This window comes from Staurois parvus, unplaced genomic scaffold, assembly GCF_062004578.1.
Source record: "Staurois parvus isolate SC_StPar_1 unplaced genomic scaffold, SC_StPar_1.0 ptg000362l, whole genome shotgun sequence".
NCBI lineage: Eukaryota > Metazoa > Chordata > Amphibia > Anura > Ranidae > Staurois > Staurois parvus.
In genome coordinates this window covers 6,577,312-6,598,075 of record NW_028318158.1, presented here as the reverse complement: position 1 = coordinate 6,598,075, position 20,764 = coordinate 6,577,312, and the positions used below count along the sequence as shown (strand labels likewise).

General features: G+C 46.2%; 1 protein-coding gene across 1 annotated transcript in view; it reads left to right on the top strand.

The window, feature by feature from the left end:
* The window catches only part of CAPN8 (calpain 8), a 99,433-nt gene that overhangs the window by 15,452 nt on the left and 63,217 nt on the right, over positions 1-20,764 (top strand). The window contains exon 2 of the mRNA XM_089685061.1: positions 5,140-5,209. Coding sequence (XP_089541187.1) covers positions 5,140-5,209 — 70 coding nt within the window. The remainder of the gene's footprint in view (positions 1-5,139; positions 5,210-20,764) is intronic.

Below are 20,764 nucleotides of genomic sequence, written 5' to 3'. Positions count from 1 at the left end.
CTCTCTGCAGCAGCTGAATGCCAGCAGGAGGGAGAGGAGAAGAAGCCAGCTTTCAGCTGCTATAGAGAGGGCCATACAGGGGATCGGTTCCAGTTATTGCCCCCTACTGCCGTGCTGATAACCCTCCCTGCCCACATCTGATTCGCCCAGATGCCCGGGCTTCCTTGCAGGCCTGAGCCTCATACAGGACTGGTGGTACCCCCTTATCCACGGCCCTGGTCAGTTATTTAGTCAAGGTTTATAATGGACCAAACAAAAATATATTCAGTACATCTCTGCAACACATTTCCACTTTTTTCCAATTTTTCAGCCCTGCCCAGTTCTCCCCTGCTGGACTACAGATCACCTCCCTACTCTATAGTTCTAAAGTTTATGAGGTGAGAACTGGTCAGGGCTGACAACACTGCTTGAGACTTCATTGCAGCAGAGGCAGTGTTGACAGCTCATTATAGAAAATCTAGTAGATGAACAGATATTTTTCTGTACTTGTAGATTTAAAAGAAACTGAAAAAGTGGGGAAATGGCATGTATTGCAGAGACGTGCTGCATATGTTTTTTATATTGCTCAGTTACATTATATTACATGTGGGCCAAATTTAATTATTACATTCTCCGTTGTGCTTCCTGTTTTGGGGTGCTATACAATGACTGCGCTTTACCAATCCATTTTTCAATGCAAGTCTATGAAGCTGTCCATATACCACTAGAATGTAATTCATGCAGAATTTTGAAAAATCGTTTGTCAGAGCATTCGTTAATACCATTATGGACTTGGACAAAGTTTGTATGAAGCCCTGAAAATATTATGTTTGATTGCCATGCCATTGTTTCAGAATCTACGTTCCTGTTTGGGATGCACTTGCATATTAGATTAAGTGTGATTTTTCCCAAATGAAAACCAGTTGGGATTTATTTTGTTCCAGAGAATGTTTCCATCCTATTCCTTAAATTTTTCTAATCACTGCAGTCAAAAACTATTCTCAATTTAACTTTAAACTCTAACTTTAGAAATTGAACACAATTTCAAAAAACAATCTTTTTCTAACAAAATTTCACTCAGATATGACCAGCTTAAAACTGCTGGTGCCAAATGTCAGAATACCTGGACTGTTTGGATGACACTTTTCAGCCCAGTTACTTTGACAAAAGAGGATTGAGTATTTTTTGAGCTAGCATCCCTACCCACTATTAACTTGGTCATAGAGTAATAATATTTTTTTTTTGTTCAACCAGTGGGTTGGAAATGGCTCAAATCCCCCATCCACACATTTGAGATGGATGGGGAAATCCTCCCACTGTGCTATTGTGTTCTGACAGCGGGGAGACTTCCTTGCCGTCAGATTACACTGATCAATGCTGCTGGTTATAGTGGCGGTACTGATCATTGGGGGTAAAAAAACCCAACAGGTTGGTTGGTCGGTAGATCAACTTCTGTACAACCAGCCTGCTCATACATGAATTGAAATTCGTCTGGTCCCTGCTGAACCAGACAAATTTCAATCCATTTATGGCCACTCTTAGTATTTCAGCCAATTCCTCCACATAGGCTGAAATTCCAACAGTTTATGGCTAGCGTAAAGCGGAACTTTATCCATAACAACTTGACAAAAAAATAATGTTCTTTAGCAAGTAACATACATTCCACATTAATAATTATGCTACCAATATGAGTGTGTGCTATAAATTGCCTCCAACATTGATCTTGTTTCTTCTCACTGGAGACTGCCATTTTGCTGAAGCCCAGAGTCCCTTGGGAGCATTAAATTGTTAGGCTGTCAGCAGATCGGCCTCTACAAATTCGGCACGGTGCTGAAAAATTGAGAACAACTGAGCATGTGCAGAGCAGGGTGAGTGCATTACTGGATTTTAAACAGTATAGGCACTTATTTTTAATGTTTTACATAAAAAACACAAACAGAACGGACGTCCACACCTAGCGCATTATCTTTGGACACTTTATTGACCATTGGCCTACGCTATGAATGCCTCTATCCATTTCGGAGTATAAGAGTGTCACGTTTTTCCTTTTTATTTATCTTAATGTTTTACAGCTATACCTGCAAAAGGGACCTGCCTGAAGTCATTTAGCAGGCCTTCATTTTCTGACAAAATTTCTACTTTAAAGGCCCGTACACATGATCAGAAAATCATAGGAAATATACGGCTTTCAAAATGATCGTACGATAATCTGATTGTCAGTACACAGCTTTAGAGAGCCGATCAGGACAGGTTGTGTGAAATTATCTAATGGGACAAGCACGAACATTTTTATTGTATGATCCCAGTTAGTATGATTTTTACTTAATTAGTACAGTTTTCGCCTGAAAATATGACACAATACATTACATCACTTCCGAATTTCTATTTTGTTGTACGAGATTTTTCATAACTTTAGTAACCTCTTCATTTTCGATATGGAGACTAGCATGCGAAAAAAAAATGGATGATCATTTTTCCGATAATCTCATTGTATGTACCAGATAGGGCCGATGCTAGACTATTTTGCGCCCTAGGCAAGACCAGCTACTCCTGTTCCCCCCAAAAACTAAAACTTCAAAATAAAATTCCACACTGTGCTAATCCTTGCCAACGTTAACACCGCGTGGAGACTGACTGGGGAGCTGGGAGGAAGTGATGTTGCGAGCAGCGCGGCACCTCATTGGCTAGATACCTCTTCTTCACGGATAGTCTGAAGTTTGCAGGAGATGGCTTCGTCTCCAGCTAGTATCATCCAATCCTGTATGGGGATAGTGACACCAGTGATGTTTTACATGTTGCTTCCTGGTCATTAACAGGAAGGGGAAATCAGTGAACAGGTGTTCGCTGATCTCTCTCCCTTCTACCGGTGGCACCCACCATGCAAGTCCCAGGTCTACTGATGGGAGCGCGAAGCCTGGGAAACATGGTAGGGCACATGGGGTGTGTGGAAGCGATCTGGAGGCTAGATAGCTATTGGATTTCCACTTCACAGTCACTGCCACTGTAGTATGGCGGGGGGGGGGGTTCACACAACACCCCGCCACTATTGCCATACCACAGCAGCAGTGCCTTTGCAGTATAATGGGGAGTGGTTGGGGGACAGTAAAAGTGTGGCTCAGCCACTCATTTTTAATGTCCCTCAAATAAGTGTAAATAAGAACTAACAGGAAGCATCTCATTATCATGATCACACAGTACAGAAGGTGCTGTATGTCAGTCTGTATACAGATTATAGCTGTATTTTTGTGCCTTAGAAAACAGAAATTGTGAGCTTGTCTGTGCACTGGGTTCCCATCGCTGCCTGTGCCTTCCTCCACCTCTCTGTTGAATCGCCTCCTGCCTCCCGGCTACAGCCTTGCCTTCTGCCCTCCACAGCAGAGCAGGGGATAATAACTCATCCAGTGAAAGAATCACTCCGCCAGAGAAAGGCTGTGAGCAACAGCGGCCAGTCACCACTGATCAGCATTTCAAAACACAATGCGGATTTAGCTGCCTGCACCCCAAATTAAAAAAAAAAAGACTCCTCTCTGCTCCTCGTCTCCTGGGCCCCTCCGATGAATAGATGGGGCCCAGGGAAAATATCATTCATGTTACAGCAGGGACGGTTGTACTGCCCTATTGGTGACCCTGGACGTGGATGCACCCTAGGCTTCAATGGGCCATAGGCAGCTGCCTAGTTTGCCTAGTGGTACCAACGGCCCTGGTTCCAGGCTTAAGTTGGCCAACTCTTTGAAAACAATGTACTCTATTTATGGCTGATATATTATCTCAACAGTTGTCAAACGGAGAATTATAATGACTGCAGTATCTGATCTATAAATTTCAAATAAAAAACAAAACTTAAAAACACAAAAAATCAAGCTCGTAGCTATGCAAAAGTCAGATAGGTAAGGTAAAAGCTACAACAAAAACATATGCTTCTGAAAACACACTATACATTTAAAAAGCAGAACTTCAGGTTCACAAATCTGAAAAAATAAATTAATCTCCCAGCACATTGGGAGCCATAAAAACAATTCCCCGATGTATTCTCCTCTCTGGGATGAATGGCAGCCAGCGTCATTGAACTAATTTCCTGTATTCCAAGGCTGTCATAGACACCCCCCCCCCGAGGGGCACATTACAGTACAGTACTGAAGAGAGCTGCACTGACATCATGTCAGCACTACTCCCTGTAGATTCAGAGGCTACCCGCAGGGAGAAAAGGAAGAAGACCCTAGGACAGCCTTTTTCAACCACGCTGCCCAGGAAACCTGGGTTGCCTTCAGACTTCCTCAGGGGTGCCTTGGCAAAATGCCTAAAAATTGCCCAAAAAATTGTATACAAGCCAGCAGGTGAATCAATCCTGCTTTTCAGTTGCCCAAAGCCACAGGTTTTCATTGTGCACTTTTATGACCTTCCAGCTGCTGACGTCCTGACAACCAATGACATCATCAGTTGATAAGGAGGACATCCGGTGCATGCACATCATCCTTGTTTGCCCTTCCCCTCTCTGTCAGCACTGGGATTACGTTAGCAGAGTGAGAGAAAGAAACAGAGATACACACTGGAATACTAGTCAGTACCAGTGTGCAAAGGTATATTTGCTTTGGAAGAATAAATCACTTCTAACGTTGGGTGTACCGTGTGTTGATGTTTGTAGAATAGTCTTTTACATTTTGTAATGGGGAGTCTTGAGATTATCCACAATTTAAAAAATTTTCAAAAGTTTGAGAAACACTGCCCTAGGATATCAGGAAGGGAGGAACAACAATATTTTTTATTTAGACTTGAGGTCTGCTTAGATTGTCATGTTCTGTGAATTGTCTGAGAAGAGCAGAAAGTGGATCCACACCTGGGGGAGATAAAATAACAATTCATGGCAAAGCGCCATTTTGGAAAGCTATGAGAACGTCTTGCGGGGGAATTCCTCCATCCACCTTTTTTGTGTGGTTGGAGGAATCTGTTATCTTCCTAACAGTGTGTGGTCATGTTAAATCTATTCCATACTTATGGGATTTTCATGTTTGTGAACTACATATGATGAGAAAAGTATTGTGGGACAAACTAACAAAGATGGTAAAAACCACCCATCATCAGTTAACTGGCCGTTTACCTTTACAAGGTTTGTTCTATGTCATGTTGTACAACTGATGCCCCATTTTTTCTTTCTATTAACAGGAGATTTGTGCCAATCCACAATTCATTGTGGATGGAGCCACACGGGGAGACATCTGTCAAGGCGCCCTAGGTAAGTACACCAGTGGAATGTCATGTAACATATGGGAACCGGGCATTAGCAGCCAATTAAGAGGCAATGTCATTATTACTAATTGGTCCTGAATGGGGCTGTCTATAAATTACTACACATTTGCCAAAGTAGGGCAAAGAGCTATAGCGAGATGGAAAGGTTTCTTCACAGTAAGAGCTGTGAAAATGTGGAACAGACTCCCTCAAGAGTTGGTTCTGGCAAGCTCAGTGGATTGCTTCAAAAAAGGCCTGGATTCTTTCTTAGATACACAGAATATAACTGGATACTAACATTTATAGGTAAAGTTGATCCAAGGAATATCCGATTGCCTCTCTGGGGATCAGGAAAGATTTTTTTCCCAGCAGGAGCAAATTGGATCATGCTTGCTGGGTTTTTTTTGCCTTCCTCTGGACCAACTGTGGGTATAGGATTATAACTTTTTTTTTCTATGGTTGAACTGGATGGACTTTTGTCTTTTTTCAGCCAGACTAACTATGTAACTATGTATATGTGAGATGGGGAAACAGCTCTCATTGTTTGAACACTGTGTGGAAGTAAATTAATGTTTTCTCTGACATTCTGCAGTTTAGCCACAAGATGTCACTGTTTTTCTAACACAGCCTCAGACTGCATATATATTTGTATATTCATGAAGAGGTGGGGTTTTGCACTCAGAGTTTGGAGTTTAGTGAACAGGAAGAGGAGACTGCAGCCATGTTTTGGACAATGCTGAATGAAGGGGCCGTGTGAGCCGAGAATCCGATGACATCCAGGTGTGAATGCGTCCCTCAGTAACCAGACCTGCAGCTGAGTGAAGCTGATGAGTTTGCTGCCAGGAAGCTGATGTGACCAGAGGAACTAAGCAACATATACGGCAAGACCGCATGCTTGTTGGAGAGACATTTGTTCTGTTCAGAGTCACCAGCGGATGCAAAGCAGACCCGGGTCGGTAAGATCGTGCACGCACCTCATTTCAGTGTTGGCGCCTTGAGACTGAGTTGAGGCCTATAGTTAGTTAGTTAGGGTCTCTGTTTGTGTCAGGCCACAAGTGTTGTTACTGATTATTGGAAGGACTCCACAACTTAAAGTGACATTTCACATTGGAGAGCTGATAAAATCCTACAAACTCAAGCCAGTCTGGCATTTTGTTCAGAAGGAATACTCAGGCACATGCTTTAGGACCAGTTATGGGAGAGGGAATACTGTAGATTTGTGTAAGATTGTCAGCTGTTGTGCTGCACCGCAGGCTAGCCCATACCATACACCCATACACTGATTCCTGCTCTTTTAGGGTAATAACAAGTAAGGTGTGGCAGCTTAGTTGTGCCCGCCAGTAGGTAAATTACTTCACTTTCTACCTTCATCTATCAGAGGGCGCCGTGCTGTGCAGCACAAGGGTCTCAGCCTTTGGGCTGGGTGTATGTAAATGTATTGTATGTTCCCAGCATTTGTGGTTGTGTTTATTTGCCACATCTAAGTAAAATTCTGTCGTAGCAAAAGCTGGTGTTGGGGTTGCTTTCCTCGTTCGTGACTTCACTGTATCCTGGGGAGCCCACCCCGGTACATGGCTTACAACTAAACCCTGTAATACCAGCTAAAGTTAAACTGAACAATATCCTTATTTTCAAAAAAAAATCATCCATAAACATCCAGGAAGTTGGATCACAGCAGCAAAAAAAAATATTTGGAAATTTGAAGGCCGAGAGCAATAGAAGGTTCTTTTTTGAGTTAAAGTAGAACTATAGGCAACACTTTTAGTCATTTTGAATAGAGCAAGGGAGCGTTATAACCCCTGTCAGATTTTTGTTTGCCAACCGTGTCCCATTTTGGAGATTTCCCTTCACTTCCTGTCCCATAGCCAACCATGAAGTGAGAGGAAATCCTTGCAAATTAAGGGAATCCTTTGGGAACCCCCAAGTCACCAGAACACATGTGCCCATTGGAAAATTTCTCCTATATTACTTTTCTGGCGACAGCCCAAAATTTAGGGGATCTTTTACTTTCAATGATAATGGCAAATAGGACAAATAGAGAGGGTGAATCTCCTTAATGACAGCTGTTCTAATCCATCTCCACTCTATCCAAAACTAAAAAAAACTGTTTATTTTCACTTTAAATCTGACTCTACATATTATGATTGCATTGTACAATCTCCTTTGCATCCACCAACAACGATGTATGTTAACCACCTCCCACCTGGCCAATGTAAACGGCCAGGTGGGAACTTCTCCATTCTGAGTGGATGTTCCTGTACACCCCTCAGAACACGTGCCTGCACGCCCCGAGACCCCGCAACAGCACAATTCTGTGATGGCTGTGTCTCTCGGACTCAGTCCATCTTGGATCGGGATATGAGCTCTCTGATTGGCCCTCGCGATCACATGATGACTTTGTCCAGTCACAGCCATCTCAGAATGTCAACTGAGACAGGTGTCTCTGCAGTTGTTTCCCCACACTGAGCTCTGTGAGGGGGGAGGATGCTGCAAACTGTGACAGTTGATCTGTGTAGCTGATGAATTTATTCATCAGTTACACAGATCTGCAGCCATCTCACACCAGTGCACCAAGCACCATTTGTCCCTGTCCACATGTCAACATCTGTCAGTGTCCCACAAACATGTCATCATCTGTCACAGTGCACCAGTACACAAAAACATCTGTCACAGTGTACCAGTGCACAAAACAAATAAATAGTAATAAAAAAATGTAAAGTACCCTCGACCCCCCCTGCTCACGTGCAAAAACGAACGCACACAGTGGTCTCATAACCATACGAAAATAGCAATCGCAGTACACATGTGAGGTATCACCGTGAACGTCAGAGGAAAAGCAATAATTCTAGCACCAGACCTCCTCTGTAACTCTAAACCTGGTAACCTGTAAAGGCTTAAAAATGGCTTTTAAAGCGTCGCCTATGGAGATTTTTACTGTATTGATTTATACTGTAGTTTGGCACCATTCCATAAGCGTGTGCAATTTTAAAGCGTGACATGTTTGGTATCTATTTACTCGGTGCAACACCAAATTTTCTATTTTACCAAAAATGTGGGTATTGTATTGTGTTTGTGTGCATCAAAATTCTTTAAGGGTCTAACTGACTAGAGTGAAGAAAATAAGTATTTGATCCCCTGCTGATTTTGAATGTTTGCCCACTCACAAAGAAATGATTAGTCTAAAAATCAAATGGTAGGTATATTGTAACACTTAGAGACAGAATAGCAACAAAAACTTCAAAAGAAATGCATGTCTAATAAATTCTGAACTGATTTGCATGTTCATGAGGGAAATAAGTATTTGATCCCCTTCACAAAACATGACTTAGTAGTTGTTGGCAAATCCCTTGTTGGCAATCACAGAGGTCAGACGTTTCCTGTAGTTGGCCACCAGGTTTGCACACATCTCAGGAGGGATTTTGGCCCACTCCTCTTGGCAGATCCTCTCCAAGTCATTAAGGTTTGGTGGCTGACGTTTGGCAACTCGAACTTTCAGCTCCCAGACCTTAATCTACAGATTTTCAATCGGATTAAGGTCTGGAGACTGGCTACGCCTTAATGTGCTTCTTCTTGAGCCACTCCTTTGTTGCCTTGGCCGTGAGTTTTGGGTCATAGTCATGCTGGAACACCCATCCACGACCCATTTTCAATGCCCTGGATGAGGGAAGAAGGTTCTCACCCAAGATTTGATGGTACATTGCCCCATCCATCGTCCCTTTGATGCGGTGCAGTTGTCCTGCCCCCTTTACTAGAAAAATACCCCCAAAGCAGAATGTTTCCACCACCATGTTTGACAGTTGGGATGGTGTTCTTGGGGACATAGGCAGCATTCTTTCTCCTCCAAACACGACGAGTTGAGTTGATGCCAAAGAGCTCGATTTTGGTCTCATCTGACCACAACACTTTCAACCAGTCCTCCTCTGCATCATTCAGATGTTCAGTGGCAAACTTCAGATGGGCCTGGACATGTGCTTTCTTAAACAGAGGGACCTTACGGGCACTGCAGGATTTCAATCCTTGTTGGCATAGTGTGTTACCAATTGTTTTCTTGGTGACTGTGGTCCCAGCTGCCTGGAGATCATTGACAAGATCCTCTTGTGTAGTTCTGGGATGATTCCTCACTGTTCTCATGATAATTGACACTCCACGAGGTGAGATCTTGCATGGTGCACCAGACCTAGGGAGACTGACAGTTGTTTTGTGTTTCTTCCATTTGCAAATGATTGCACCAACTGTTGTCACCTTCTCACCAAGCTGCTTGGTGATAGTTTGGTAGCCCAGTACAGCCTTGTGTAGGTCTACAATCCTTGGACAGCTCTTTGGTCTTTGCCATGGTGGGGAGTTTGGAATCTGATTGTTTGGTTGCTCCTGTGGACAGGTGTCTTTTATACAGGTAACAAAATGAGATTAGCAGCACTCCCTTTAAGAGACTGCTTCTAATCTCAGCTTGTTACCTGTATGAAAGACACCTGGTAGTCAGAAACCCTGCTGAATGATAAGGGATCAAATACTTACTTCCCACATGAACATGCAAATCAGTGCATAATTTGTTAGACCTACATTTCTTTTGAATTTGTTTGTTGCTATTCTGTCTCTCAGTGTTACAATACACCTACAATTCGATTTTTAGACTGATCATTTCTTTGTGGGTGGGCAAACATTCGAAATCAGCAGGGGATCAAATACTTATTTCTTTCACTGTAGGTATAATTGAAAAGGAATACTTGCATACATTTTAGATGATTTACAGATTGTAATAATTCCATAGTTAGATTGTTTTTTGTTCATATAACGAATGTTAAATGTTCCTGCATAGGCAAACCATGGGTTCACTATAAAGTAGTAATAATAATAATAAAAATCATAGCACATACTTTGCTGTCTGAGTCTTGTTGCAGAGAAGTGGAATGTTCAGGAACACATCATCTAGGTTAGTCACAAATCAAACACAGCAGAGCGAGGTGGAGATTCTCCTCTTGTTTAATAAAGGTGTATATTTAGAATATAGTTCAGATTATCAGCATTCTTGCAGATCAGCGATACAGTCAGCTCATGTTGTGCTAGAATGGATACACAAAGAGACTGTATATAAAAAAAACAGCCAACTAGGCAGTTGTACAGGGCAGCATTGCTTGGGAGGCATTCAACGTTTTACATATATTTGTAGCTGTTATCATCTAGACCAGAGAATAACTATTGCTCCATCATTGGTGTCAGTGGGAGAAACTTTTGCCCATCATTGGTGTCAGTTGGATTAATAAAAGCCCCTTCATTGGTTTAAGTGGGAGTAACTATTGCCCATCATTGGTGTCAGTTGGAGTAATAAATGCCCATAATTGGTGTCAGTGAGATTAATAAAAGCCCCATCGTTGGTGTAAGTGGGAGTAACTATTGCCCCATCATTGGTGTCAGTGAAAGTTATAAATACCCCTCATTAGTGACAGTGGTAGTAACTATTGCCCATCATTAGTGTCAGTGAGATTAATGAAATCCCCACTGTTGGAGAAAGTGGAAGAAATTTTTGCCAGAGAAGATATGTAAAGCCCCATCTCCTCTTAGCCATTTTTTTTTGCTTTAGTTCTGCTTTAGGGTTCAAGTGGGACTAAACCCATCAACGTAAGTTTCTCAAAACAGTTACATTTAAAGCATGCCATGAATGATAACTGTCTCAGTTGCTTGTGCGTTTAATCAAGCTGTCATTAAATGGTTGGTGTCATAACTGATCACATGTATAGCACCATGGCAACCGCAGGCTAAGCTAAAGCAGGGAATACACATACTGAAAGTCGTCTGGATTCTGCCGAATGGTCCTGCTGGAAAACCAGCATTCGGTCAGCCGGCACCCAGCTTGCTAGAGAGGCACATGGAGTAGGGAGAAACTGGCATGGGATTGCCAACAGAGGAGGTAGGCCTCTCTGTGCAATACCATTGTACAGACCAGGCAAGTATAACATATTTTTTACATTAAAGTGGTTGTAAAGGCTCAAGGTTTTTTACCTTCATGCATTCGATCCAGCAATGTGCACTGGAGTCTCGGACTCCCTCTCGTCATTAGCTGAGACATCAGCAGGAGCCATTGGCTCCCACTGCTGTCATTCACAGCCAGTGAGCCAATGAGAAGAGAGAGGGGGTGGGGCTGAGCAGCAGCTCTGTTTGTGAATGGACATGGAGCAGCAGGTGGCCCCAATAGCAATCTGCTTGCTGTCGGGGCACTCGACAGCAGGGAGGAGCCTGGAGCGCCAGCGGGGGACCCAAGAAGAGGAGGATCCAGGCTTCTCTGTGCAAAACCACTGCACACAGCAGGTAAATATAGACATGTTTGTTATTTATTGAATTTTTTTTAATGTATGCCTTTAGAATCACTTTAACCATGTTGATAAACGGCTGTGTGAGGTCCCAATTCATGTGATCACTGATTGGCCAATCAGTGATCACATGAACAGTAGTAAACAAGATGTCACTTCCTTACATCATTGCTTACTACTAGGGAAATCTGTGAATGATCACAGAGGTCACATGGTGCAAGGCTATTCACAACAGCCTTGTACCATGTGACAAGCTGTGACCAATCACAGCTCTCACAGTATTTCTCAATGGCTGCAGGAATGCAGCCAAAGAGAAGGAGAAATGATTTGCTTTTACAGCCTTTATGGGTGCAAAAGCAATCAGTGTAAAAAAAGAAAAAAAAAAAATCTTCATCACCCCCCCTTCCCACAAGTAGTAGTGTCACTATGGTGACACTGTACTGCTAGGGTGATAGTATGTAAAAAAAAAAACTAAAACAAACATAAATAATAACATTAAAAAATTAAATAAAAATGTAAAAACATTTTTTAAAAATTATAATTTTTGGTTATAAACTAAATTTGGGTTATTATTTTATTTACTAAAAAGATAGAGGAATACATTTTGTCCAAGATTTATGAGTAAAGATTATTTATTTGCAAAGTTTTATAAGAAAAACACTTTTTCATTTATATAGCAAAAAAATAAAAATCCCAGTGGTGAATACTAGAGATGAGCGAATCGAAGTATCCGAAGTGGAATTCAAGTCGAATATCGGAAAAATTTCGATTCGTGCCGAATCCGAAAAATAGCCTAATTCGGACGCGCGAATCGAAATTTTTCAGAAAATGGCGGCTGACATGTGCGGCGACGGAGCGGGGATGTCTGGGAAGGCGCGCAGACAAGGCGCGCTGACCCATAATGCATTCCTCAACTACATGTGATCGCATCAGCCAATCAGCAGCCAGCCAGCCAGCACTGTGTAATGGTCGAGCTATAAATAGCGGCCATTTTGGAATTCTTCATTTGCCTGCAGTTATTGAACAGAGGCAGACCGCTCTGTACTAGGGACAGGGACAGAGTTAGGGCCACAGAAACGATAATTGGGGACAGAGAAAAGTTACTTAGGGACAGAGAACCATTACTCAGGGACACAGACTTGTTAATGAGGGCCACAGAATCGTTATTTAGGGACAAAGAAACGCTAGTTAGGGCCACAGAATTCATACTCAGGGACAGACAGAATTGTTACTCAGTGCCAGAGAATTGTTACTTAGGGCCACAGAAACGTTATTAGGGCCACAGAATTTTTACTCAGGGACAGACAGAATTGTTACTGAGTGCCAGAGAATTGTTACTCAGGGACAGACAGAATTGTTACTGAGTGCCAGAGAATTGTTACTTAGGGCCACAGAAACTTTACTTAGGGCCACAGAATTTTTACTCAGGGACAGACAGAATTGTTACTGAGTGCCAGAGAATTGTTACTCAGGGACAGACAGAATTGTTACGGAGTGCCAGAGAATTGTTACTCAGGGCCCCAGAAACTTTACTTAGGGCCACAGAATTTTTACTCAGGGACAGACAGAATTGTTACTGAGTGCCAGAGAATTGTTACTCAGGGACAGACAGAATTGTTACTGAGTGCCAGAGAATTGTTACTTAGGGCCACAGAAACTTTACTTAGGGCCACAGAATTGTTACTCGCACAGACACAGAATTGTTACTCGCACAGACACAGAATTGTTACTGAAGGCCACAGAACTGTTACTTAGGGCCACAGAATTGTTACTCGCACAGACACAGAATTGTTACTCGCACAGACACAGAACTGTTACTGAGGGCCACAGAACTGTTACTTAGGGCCACAGAATTGTTACTCGCACAGACACAGAATTGTTACTCAGGGCCACAGAACTGTTACTTAGGGACAAAGAAACGCTAGTTAGGGCCACAGAATTCATACTCAGGGACAGACAGAATTGTTACGGAGTGCCAGAGAATTGTTACTCAGGGCCACAGAAACTTTACTTAGGGCCACAGAATTTTTACTCAGGGACAGACAGAATTGTTACTGAGTGCCAGAGAATTGTTACTCAGGGACAGACAGAATTGTTACGGAGTGCCAGAGAATTGTTACTCAGGGCCACAGAAACTTTACTTAGGGCCACAGAATTTTTACTCAGGGACAGACAGAATTGTTACTGAGTGCCAGAGAATTGTTACTCAGGGACAGACAGAATTGTTACTGAGTGCCAGAGAATTGTTACTTAGGGCCACAGAAACTTTACTTAGGGCCACAGAATTGTTACTCGCACAGACACAGAATTGTTACTCGCACAGACACAGAACTGTTACTGAGGGCCACAGAAACTTTACTTAGGGCCACAGAATTGTTACTCGCACAGACACAGAATTGTTACTCGCACAGACACAGAACTGTTACTGAGGGCCACAGAACTGTTACTTAGGGCCACAGAATTGTTACTCGCACAGACACAGAATTGTTACTCAGGGCCACAGAACTGTTACTTAGGGACAAAGAAACGCTAGTTAGGGCCACAGAATTCATACTCAGGGACAGACAGAATTGTTACGGAGTGCCAGAGAATTGTTACTCAGGGCCACAGAAACTTTACTTAGGGCCACAGAATTTTTACTCAGGGACAGACAGAATTGTTACTGAGTGCCAGAGAATTGTTACTCAGGGACAGACAAAATTGTTACTGAGTGCCAGAGAATTGTTACTCAGGGCCACAGAAACTTTACTTAGGGCCACAGAATTTTTACTCGGGGACAGACAGAATTGTTACGGAGTGCCAGAGAATTGTTACTCAGGGCCACAGAAACTTTAATTAGGGCCACAGAATTTTTACTCAGGGACAGACAGAATTGTTACTGAGTGCCAGAGAATTGTTACTCAGGGACAGACAGAATTGTTACTGAGTGCCAGAGAATTGTTACTCAGGGCCACAGAAACTTTACTTAGGGCCACAGAATTTTTACTCAGGGACAGACAGAATTGTTACGGAGTGCCAGAGAATTTTTACTCAGGGACAGACAGAATTGTTACTGAGTGCCAGAGAATTGTTACTCAGGGACAGACAGAATTGTTACTGAGTGCCAGAGAATTGTTACTCAGGGCCACAGAAACTTTACTTAGGGCCACAGAATTTTTACTCAGGGACAGACAGAATTGTTACTGAGTGCCAGAGAATTGTTACTCAGGGACAGACAGAATTGTTACTGAGTGCCAGAGAATTGTTACTCAGGGCCACAGAAACTTTACTTAGGGCCACAGAATTTTTACTCAGGGACAGACAGAATTGTTACTGAGTGCCAGAGAATTGTTACTCAGGGACAGACAGAATTGTTACTGAGTGCCAGAGAATTGTTACTCAGGGACAGACAGAATTGTTACGGAGTGCCAGAGAATTGTTACTCAGGGCCACAGAAACTTTACTTAGGGCCACAGAATTTTTACTCAGGGACAGACAGAATTGTTACTGAGTGCCAGAGAATTGTTACTCAGGGCCACAGAAACTTTACTTAGGGCCACAGAATTTTTACTCAGGGACAGACAGAATTGTTACTGAGTGCCAGAGAATTGTTACTCAGGGACACATAATCGTTGAATTAAAGAGTATGTCAGACAACATGCAGAGGAGTGGCAGAGGAGGCAATTTTTTAGGAGCGAGCAGACGTGGCAGCAGAGGAAGGGGTCGAGGCAGCACTATTCGCAGCCAGAGGCCAGTGCTCCCGGTGTCATCCAGCGGTCGTGTCTCCACCGACAACCCTGCCGTCATTGATTGGTTGGCTCGGTCGTCTTCCTCTTCCCAGGTCACCTCTGACACCTACAGCCAACGGTTGGTGGGTACGTCAGACACAACCGTTAGTTGGCATGGCCCGGGAGCAAGCCCACTGAAATCACATGTCCTCTACCTGCCCCTGTCCTTTGCTGTTCCCTCACCAAGCGAAGTATCGCATGCTGTGGGCTCAGCCCCACTGTACAGTGAGGAAGAGCTAACAGAGGGCGGTCAGGAACGGGGGGAGACATCGGCCTTTTCAGCAGCCAGGCGAAGAAGTACTGGCGAGGAGAGTGGCTCTGTAGCCGGTCTAGAGACAGGTCTGTCTCCTGACCCAGACGCAGCCGAGGGGGCTAGTAGTGAGGCGGAGACCGTACCTGATGATGAGGAGGTTGATCGCACTTGGCTGCCTCGTCGTCATCAGGCAATTTCTTCCGCATCATCAGGAGAAGAGGGTGCCAGCTTGGCAGCGAGCGAAACAGTCGGTGGGTTGCCCAGGAGGCAGCAGGGTCGCATCAGTGTCAGTGGAGCCAAACGGCCACGGAGTAGAGCACCAGCTCCACTGCAGCCTACCACCACGGCCAGTAGTGGTGCCGGTGCGCACGGAGGAAGTAGCAGTCAGCCAGTGAGGAGTAGCGGGGGCAAAGTTTCCTACTCGGTGGTGTGGCAATTTTTCGTCAAGCCGCCCGAGGAAGTAAACGTAGCCGTATGTCGACTATGTGGCCAGAAAGTCAAGCGTGGCCAGGGGGCCCATGTTGGGACTACAGCGTTGCGTCAGCATATGCAGCGTCACCATTCGTTGGCCTGGGAAAACCGTGATAAAGATACGGCGGTTCTGCCTGCCCCAGCCCCCGCTCCATCACCCGCTCCGTTACTTGCTCCGTCACCCGACGTCGTCAATCACCCTCTATCAGCCAGTCAAGGCTCCAACACCTCTGCTGAGGGGAGTTGTCGCTCGTTGGCATCTTCCGCTCGTTCAGATGCTCCTTCTCCTGCTACTCCTCTTCTCGGATTCCGTCAACAGTCTTTCTTGGAATCCGTTTCCAAGAGACAACAGTTTGCGAGCACGCACCCGACGGTGCAAAAGCTGAACGTCCTCCTGTCCAAGTTGCTGGTGCTGCAGTCCCTCCCTTTCCAACTGGTGGACTCAGCACCTTTCCGAGAAATGATGGCTTGTGCCGCGCCGCGGTGGAGAGTGCCAAGCCGTCATTTCTTTGCCCAAAAGGCAGTGCCAGCCCTGCATTCACATGTAGAAGAGATGGTGGGCCAGTCTTTGAGCATGTCGGTCTCTGCCAAAGTGCACGGCAGCGCCGACGTGTGGAGCTGTAACTACGGTCAGGGACAGTACATGTCATTTACGGCCCACTGGGTGAACGTGGTGCCGGCACAGCCGCACCAGCAACTTGGACAGGTCACGACGCTTTTGCCTCCACGTTTGCACGTCCTTGGTCCAGCAAACATGTCCGCCTCTACCACCTCTTTTTCCGCCGTGTCCTCAGCCGCCACCCCCGTGCCAAGTCCCATTACCCGACCGGCATATCACATGTGCAGGGCGCAACGGTGTCACGCTGTGCTGCACCTGGTATGCCTTGGCGAACGTAGTCACACAGGGGAGGAACTGCTGAGTGTAATGAACAGAGAAATCGACAGATGGCTGTCTCCGCGCAAACTTAAAATCGGAACCATGTTGACCGACAACGGAAAGAACATGGTGTCTGCTCTGCGTCAAGGAAGGTTGTGCCATGCGCCATGCATGGCTCACGTGTTCAATCTGGTTGTCAAGCGGTTCCTAAAATCCACCATCCCACTGCAAGACATCCTTAAAATGTCACGTAAACTGTGCATGCATTTCAGCCATTCCTACACCGCAAAGAACACCCTCATTGAGCTGCAGCGGCAGAACGGAATTCCACAGCATCGCCTGATCTGCGACGTTGCAACAAGGTGGAATTCAACCCTACACATGTTAGACCGCCTTTACGAGCAGCGAAAGGCCATCACCGATTTCCTTATGTTACAAGCGGATAAAGGTACTCCCCTGTGTAACTTAGATGTCAGCCATTGGCAGCTCATGCGTGACACCTGCCGCTTGCTCAGGCCCTTTGAGGAGGCCACGCTATTCGTGAGTCGGCAGGACTATGGGATGAACGACGTCATTCCTCTGTTGCACGTCCTGGAACAAATGCTGTTAACAATGGCTGGTCAGGGTGCGGTAGACGTGGCGCACAGATCTCAACGCCACATGACCCCTGTGGGGGCAGGACAGGAAGAAGAGGAGGAGGTAGAGGAGGACATTTGTGCTCAGGAATTATTGAGTGAAATGGGTGGTTTTTCCACTCAGCGGACAGAAGTGGAGGAGCAGGAGCATCTGGTAGAGGAGGAGGAGGAGGAGACAGAGGACCCAGACGCACCGTGGCAGTATGCTGTGGAGATGGAGGCAGGGAGTCCCTCGCATTCCTTGGCACAAATGGCCCATAGCATGCTCGCTTGCTTGCGTAGCGACAGCCGAATAATAACCATCAGACAGAGGGATGACTTTTGGCTGTCCACCTTGTTGGACCCTCGCTACCGGTCCAAAATGGTGGCCTTTTTCACACCTGCTGAGAGGGAGGCCAAAATTACGTACTATAAAAACCACCTATGTAGTCAGTTGGTCTCTGCCTTTGTGCGCCAACGTCCATCCTCAGACACTGTGGGCCCTGTGCGCTCGCGTTCCGCTGGCATGGCAGCAGGGGAGGGGTGGGGTGGTAGGAGCAGTGGCAGCTCCACCAGCAGCGGCTGCCTCAGTCTGCAGTCGATGATGAGTAGCTTTCTTCACCAGCGCAGTGAGGAAACTACTAACCAGCCGCAGCAGCAGCAGCATCAGGTGGACCTGGAGCAGGAGCTCAAACAACAGGCTTGGGCCTACTTGGACAGCACCCTGCCAACCGAGGTAGACAATCCTCTTGACTACTGGGCAACGAAACTTGACCTTTGGCCCCAACTAGCTGAATTTTCCCTTGAAAGGCTGTCATGCCCGGCCAGTAGCGTGGCATCGGAGCGCGTGTTTAGTGCGGCAGGAGGTATTGTAACTCCGCGGAGGACACGACTGTCCACCCAAAGTGTGGAGAGACTCACGTTTGTGAAAATGAATCAGGCGTGGATTAGTCTGGATTTCAAACCACCAGTTCCTGACACAACTGACTAAATCCGCCATGAATCATGCCTCAAACATGTGCCACTTTCAGGTCTCCTCACACACTGCTGGTGTGTTGAATTTTTTGACATAGGGTGCTGGCAGATTACGGGCCTCCTATAGCTGCTGCCAGGCCCCTAATCTGCCATAGGCCCCTATATACCGCCTCCTCATGCTGCTGCCAAGTCCAGAGTCTCTCATGGGTCCCTGTACGGCCTCCCATTGCTGCTGTCTCCATCGCCACACTCTGCCATGTGCCACATTCAGGTCTCTTCACACTGCTTGTGTTTTCAATTTTTTGACATAGGGTGCTGGCAGATTACGGGCCTCCCATAGCTGCTGCCAGGCCCCTAATCTGCCATGGGCCCCTATATACCGCCTCCTCATGCTGCTGCCAAGTCCAGAGTCTCTCATGGGTCCCTGTACGGCCTCCCATTGCTGCTGTCCCCATCGCCACACTCTGCCATGTGCCACTTTCAGGTCTCCTCACACACTGCTGTTGTGTTGAATTTTTTGACATAGGGTGCTGGCAGATTACGGGCCTCCCATAGCTGCTGCCAGGCCCCTAATCTGCCATGGGCCCCTATATACCGCCTCCTCATGCTGCTGCCAAGTCCAGAGTCTCTCATGGGTCCCTGTACGGCCTCCCATTGCTGCTGTCTCCATCGCCACACTCTGCCATGTGCCACATTCAGGTCTCTTCACACTGCTTGTGTTTTCAATTTTTTGACATAGGGTGCTGGCAGATTACGGGCCTCCCATAGCTGCTGCCAGGCCCCTAATCTGCCATGGGCCCCTATATACCGCCTCCTCATGCTGCTGCCAAGTCCAGAGTCTCTCATGGGTCCCTGTACGGCCTCCCATTGCTGCTGTCTCCATCGCCACACTCTGCCATGTGCCACATTCAGGTCTCTTCACACTGCTTGTGTTTTCAATTTTTTGACATAGGGTGCTGGCAGATTACGGGCCTCCCATAGCTGCTGCCAGGCCCCTAATCTGCCATGGGCCCCTATATACCACCTCCTCATGCTGCTGCCAAGTCCAGAGTCTCTCATGGGTCCCTGTACGGCCTCCCATTGCTGCTGTCTCCATCGCCACACTCTGCCATGTGCCACATTCAGGTCTCTTCACACTGCTTGTGTTTTCAATTTTTTGACATAGGGTGCTGGCAGATTACGGGCCTCCCATAGCTGCTGCCAGGCCCCTAATCTGCCATGGGCCCCTATATACCGCCTCCTCATGCTGCTGCCAAGTCCAGAGTCTCTCATGGGTCCCTGTACGGCCTCCCATTGCTGCTGTCTCCATCGCCACACTCTGCCATGTGCCACTTTCAGGTCTCCTCACACACTGCTGTTGTGTTGAATTTTTTGACATAGGGTGCTGGCAGATTACGGGCCTCCCATAGCTGCTGCCAGGCCCCTAATCTGCCATGGGCCCCTATATACCGCCTCCTCATGCTGCTGCCAAGTCCAGAGTCTCTCATGGGTCCCTGTACGGCCTCCCATTGCTGCTGTCTCCATCGCCACACTCTGCCATGTGCCACATTCAGGTCTCTTCACACTGCTTGTGTTTTCAATTTTTTGACATAGGGTGCTGGCAGATTACGGGCTTCCCATAGCTGCTGCCAGGCCCCTAATCTGCCATGGGCCCCTATATACCGCCTCCTCATGCTGCTGCCAAGTCCAGAGTCTCTCATGGGTCCCTGTACGGCCTCCCATTGCTGCTGTCTCCATCGCCACACTCTGCCATGTGCCACTTTCAGGTCTCCTCACACACTGCTGTTGTGTTGAATTTTTTGACATAGGGTGCTGGCAGATTACGGGCCTCCCATAGCTGCTGCCAGGCCCCTAATCTGCCATGGGCCCCTATATACCGCCTCCTCATGCTGCTGCCAAGTCCAGAGTCTCTCATGGGTCCCTGTACGGCCTCCCATTGCTGCTGTCTCCATCGCCACACTCTGCCATGTGCCACATTCAGGTCTCTTCACACTGCTTGTGTTTTCAATTTTTTGACATAGGGTGCTGGCAGATTACGGGCCTCCCATAGCTGCTGCCAGGCCCCTAATCTGCCATGGGCCCCTATATACCGCCTCCTCATGCTGCTGCCAAGTCCAGAGTCTCTCATGGGTCCCTGTACGGCCTCCCATTGCTGCTGTCTCCATCGCCACACTCTGCCATGTGCCACTTTCAGGTCTCCTCACACACTGCTGTTGTGTTGAATTTTTTGACATAGGGTGCTGGCAGATTACGGGCCTCCCATAGCTGCTGCCAGGCCCCTAATCTGCCATGGGCCCCTA